The 5,010-nt window shown below is 50.4% G+C and overlaps 1 protein-coding gene across 1 annotated transcript; it reads right to left on the bottom strand.

Annotated features, from left to right (window-relative positions):
• Window positions 1-3,023: 3,023 nt before the first annotated feature.
• LOC116898558 (putative sperm motility kinase W) lies at window positions 3,024-4,495 on the bottom strand. Its single transcript, XM_032899766.1, is given in 2 exon segments — window positions 3,024-3,109; window positions 3,112-4,495. Coding segments are annotated over 2 exon segments (1,470 nt in total).
• Between the last annotated feature and the right edge of the window lie 515 nt (window positions 4,496-5,010).

Genomic DNA, 5,010 nt, shown 5'->3' with positions numbered 1-5,010 from the left:
AGATGCTTGAGTGAAAATGTGATAGGGGACAAGGTCAGGCCATGTACTGTTCCTTGAGTGAGTACAGCTCACCCCCTGATGTGTCTGGTAGGTCAGAAAGGGATTGCCTCTCCCCACCCATCTCGGTTGGATAATTTCCTGTCAATTTGGTCAACTTAAAGTCATTGGGGATGAAAATGTCTTGTTGAGAATATGCCCTTATCAGGTTTGAGTGTGTCTGTCATACGTTTCATGATTAGTGACTGGCTGTGAGTGTGTAGGCCAGTTTGAGTGACAGCACTCGTGGGAGTAGGGAACATGCCAAGGAAATCCTGGTGAAGAAACAGGTGACAAGCAGCCTTCATGGACTCTATTGTTTCTGCCTCTAATTCCTTAAGTTACTATTACTGACTTACCTCAGTGTAATAAAAAAAATCTTGCCTGGAGAATGCTAGGGAGACCAGGGCGAGCAGATGAGAGGAGAGAAAGAGCCTGATCAGTACACGCAGGCCCCTTTGGAGGTTTATTGTTAGAGCAGAATGAAATACCTGAGACACTGAAGGTGTTCACCCAACATTACCAAGTGTGAGTTGGAAGGGAAACACACATTAGTTCTAAGGAACAACACCGGTTCAGGGGGGCTGCCTGGTGACACATTTTACCTAGAATCACCACTGGCTTTGGCACACCCATAGGTGTAAGTGAGAGAGGGTGGAGCCCCACAGCTGGATCAGAGCCTCTAGATTCTGGGATGCCACCATGATCCCTGTTTCTAGTTGGCCCTGTTCTTTCCCACAGTTCTGACCCCTCTCTTGTGTTTTCTGATCCTCAGGGCACAGGGCAGTGAACCCTTTGAGTATTTTCCTCGTGTGGACATCAAGAACGCCAGAGCCTGAGCACTATTACGAGTTTCTGGACGTTTCATCTGAAGTGGACTTACAAACAGCTTCCCCTTGGGTGACCACAAACACCGCACTGTCACAGAAAGACACCATCATGTCCAGGGATTCAGGCTGGCAGCGTGTCACATGGCTTCTCCCATGGACCTCTGTCCATTCCATTCTTCCCTCCCAGGCTCTGACCGGCTGTAGCCTTCACAGAAGTCTCTCCTCGCTCCCTGGACTACCATGCATTCTCTCTGTCCCTTACCTTGTTAGAATGCTTTCATGTAGCCCTACACCACCATTTTTGTCTTCCTGTTTTTCCTGGACTCTGCCAGTATTTCTGCTGCTGGCGACAGGTAGGTCTTCAGGCCTAAAGATCCTGGGATCCAGCAAGTAGTGAGGGCTTTGCACACAGCACAGGTTTCGTGAATGTCTTCTGACGGGAGCACTGATCACAGCCTGACAGAGTCAGCCTCGAACACGGGATTGGATCTCAGACCCCGCTTTCACACTGGAAGTCTCGAGTATTTAAGTTGAGTGAAGTGGGGCCCGTGAGAGAGGACAACTCCAGCAATGACGTGGGCACAGGTGACTGTAGACGGAGCACATGGGCAGGCCCAGCCCAGAAAGCAGGGAGCAAGCCAGATGGCTCGGACACCAAGCCCTGCCGTGCCGAACAGCCCACGGCCTGGGAACAACATCCCAAGGAAACGCAGTGACATTGGTCACAAGGCTACCCTCTGACACATAAGAGGAGACCCTCCTCCAGTCTCTTCAGATGTGGAAGACCGAGTGTCAGAAAGATGGTCAGAAAGTTCTTGTTTCTCAGTCACTGAAGCCTTCGAGGTTCACTCACAAGGTTTGCAGCTTTCTTGGGCTCGGTGAGACAGATGTGCTGCGTGCCTGCCCCAATGCTTCCCACAGGAAAGCAGGTCACACAGGCTGACTGAACTGCATGGTGGCTGACCTTTGACTTTGTGTTCCCTGGACCGCTGTATGTGGTCCTTATGCCCAGCACAGAGACTCAGCACGCTGTCATGGTAGACAGAAGCCTGGACTTTCCTAAGCTGCAACACTTGGGAATGCTATCCTGCATCACATCCCGGAGGCAGCTGGAGCTCTCACACCTCAAGCTCACTTTCAAAGTCCCAAGTCTCCTGCTGTCAGCTGCATACAATGTCCCAAGCTTCCCAGGGTGGTCTCTCAGGAAGACAGCAAGCTTCCCAGTGAGACCTAAGGGAGCTTGGCTAGTGTGAGAGGCCATGAAGGTTCCTCCGAGGTCTGCACAGGCGTAGGAAGCTGCCTTGTTCTCAGTCAGAATGGCCTGTGGCCTGCACAGGAGCTGCCCAAGACAGCACATGCACTGAAGGCTTAGTTAAACTTTAAAGAGCAGAGCTCTGTAGAGATGCTTCCCCATCTCTGCTCCTTGTGTGCTCTGCTCACAGGGAGCACATTTCTCCTTGTTGGTAGCTCGATCAACTGATGGGAAGAAAGGATAGCTGAGAAGGCCAGGGGTCAGTGTCCCAAAGGAATCCGTGGGAGGTTTTGTTTTCCTGAGCCTGGTGGCCGTGAAGGTCCCTGCACTGGTGAGGAGATGGTTGAAAAGACCAGCATGGTGTGGTATGCCCAAGCCCTGAATGCCACTGTGGAGATTCTCATGACTCTGCAACCATCTCCTCTCTAAAGGGCAGCAGGATGCACAGGAACTTGGTATCCAAGCAGCAGTATCAGACTTCACAGGACTCAGTTTACTCTGCCTGTCCAATGGAATTGTAGGGAGACACTGAGGTGGCCCCTTTGTGTTTGACCATGGTCACTCTGCCAGGCTCTAGGTCCCCAAGCAGAGTCTCTATCAGAATATATTCCCCATGGACAACAGCTCCACACGTCCCCTTTCACCTTGGCAGTACCCACAGCTCTTGCTCATTACTGCTAGTGTAGCTGCATCAGATAGCACCTAGGCATGGTCCAGCTGGATTTCCTCTTGAGGTGGTGAGCCCAGGATCAGGGTTTAATCCAGCTGGAGTAGAAATGCATCTGACCATCCCAGGAGACCCCAGAAATGTACACCTTTCTGATTTTTCCAACAAGAAGACACGAATCAAGACAGAGAACACACAACACAAAGCAGAGATTGCGCCTCTGATGCCTGCTAACCCTTCATTTGGTTTGGCCTCCTGCCTCTTTCAGGGGAGCCACTTTCTTGGAGGATGTATGCTGAGTTCTTTTCCTTCAGAGCCCTGGGGGCAACAGAGCCCTGACAGACACGCCCTGATGCTCTTGCCCAATCTCTTGACGCATCCAATATTCTGAGATGTTTCTATGTCAGAGTCTTGGTCAGATGGCACAGACAATCTGTCCTCCAATATGCTGCTGCAGATACGTGAGTCAGCCACAGGTCCAGAATAAAGGGCACAGATAGAAGCACTGCTCTTCTTGTTGGTACAATCTGGAGAAATGGGAGGCATGGAGACACTTCTGGCCACCTTGTATCCTGACAGCGCCAAGGCAACAGACCCATGCTTTCCTGAGGGCCTGATGTGGAGGAGGCTAAAGTTGGGCTCACTGGCCCTTCTCTTTAGGGGAAGACCAGAGATGGTGGGATGTGCTGGCGATGGGGGTGGAGCAGGGCACGGATCCACAGGCCTGGCTGAAGTGGGAGATCCAAGCTCAATCCCTTTGTTTACCTGGTATTTTAGAATCAAATATGCCCCCATTGGTTCATCGTATTTCTTTCTTTGAAGGGATTCCAAGATCTCATTGGTTTTAAACCCCATGCCACACAGCATGTCTATGATGTTGTAATCTGGATCCATCACAGTTGGGACATTTAGTTCACATTTTTCGACCCATGGATGTCTCTCAATATCTTCAATGGATGGCCTCATCTCTGGGGAAAGCGTGAGGATCTGATGGATTAGATTTTCAAGTTGCCCAGAGACATGAGATGGAATGTCATAGGTCCCCGTGGAAATTCTTTTCTCTATCTCATTCATTGTGCTTCCTCTGAAGGGGTAGTACCCGAAGATGATGAAATAGAGGAGCACACCCAAACTCCACACATCTGTCTTCTTGGCATCATATGGCTCCCCTAGTATGAGTTCTGGGGCATAAAAGCCCTTGGTCCCACACCGCTGTTTCAGTAATGTGCCAGATCTGCACTTGGTGGCCAGGCCAAAGTCGATGAGCTTTACATTACCCCCCTGATCCCTGAGGATGTTCTGGGGCTTTATGTCTCGGTGGGCAATGTCAAGGCTGTGGCAGTGCTTGACGGCTGACACTATCTGTCCGAATGTTACCTTTGCCTCTTCCTCCTGCAGCGGCCCCTCCTCCTTTATTATTTCAAACAGGTTTGCTCCTGGAACGTACTCTGTTATGAAGTTTATGTGCCTTGACGTCACCAGAATCTGGAAGAGGCTGACGATTTTTGGATGGTGCAGTGTCTCCAGTGTCGCTATTTCTGCCAGGATCCCCCTGATGGTCTTCTTGTTGAGCTCTACTGTTTTGATGGCAACCAGTGCCTCGGTTTTTAGGTGCAAGGCCAGTTTTACGGTGCCAAATGAACCCTTGCCGAGTGTGAAAAGCACTTTGTACTGACTTTCCATAGTCTTCTTTCTGGAGTTGCTGGCCATGAGGCTAAGTGTTCTCTGTGCTCTGGTGCACACAGGTTGTGAGGTACAAAACCCGACAACCAACAAACTTGACAGCTGTTAAGGAGTCCCACAGGTCACTGAAACCAGCTCCCTGCTCTGTATGGACAAATACAACCAGCAGGTCCACAGTCTTGTGCAGAGGGCCCTCATTCTTCTGTCACAGTGGCGCTTTGTGAGGTCATAGGGAGAAATGCAGCGAGCAGAGAAGGCTGTAACCCACCATGGCTGTTTCCACTCTGGGCCACAGGGACCTTTCCGATTTCATGAAAATGTGACTACCTTCTGTGAGCTTCTGCTTCAGCAGATCAAACAGGCAGATATTTACTTGTTTAGCAATTACAGGCAGCAGAGTGCTTCAGTGGCCCTCATAGCTGGACTTTTAAGGATGAGGTACATTTTGGACAAGTGTTCTGCAGAGAGAGGCTAAGTCATCACCAAGTGTAACTGAGAGCTTTTCTACCTAGCATCTTTGTTCCCAGAACAGGACTCTGAGA

The sequence above is a fragment of the Rattus rattus genome, chromosome 4, assembly GCF_011064425.1.
Source record: "Rattus rattus isolate New Zealand chromosome 4, Rrattus_CSIRO_v1, whole genome shotgun sequence".
Taxonomy (NCBI): domain Eukaryota; kingdom Metazoa; phylum Chordata; class Mammalia; order Rodentia; family Muridae; genus Rattus; species Rattus rattus.
Note: the sequence above shows the minus strand (reverse complement) of the source record. Positions and strands in the feature narration are given on the sequence as shown.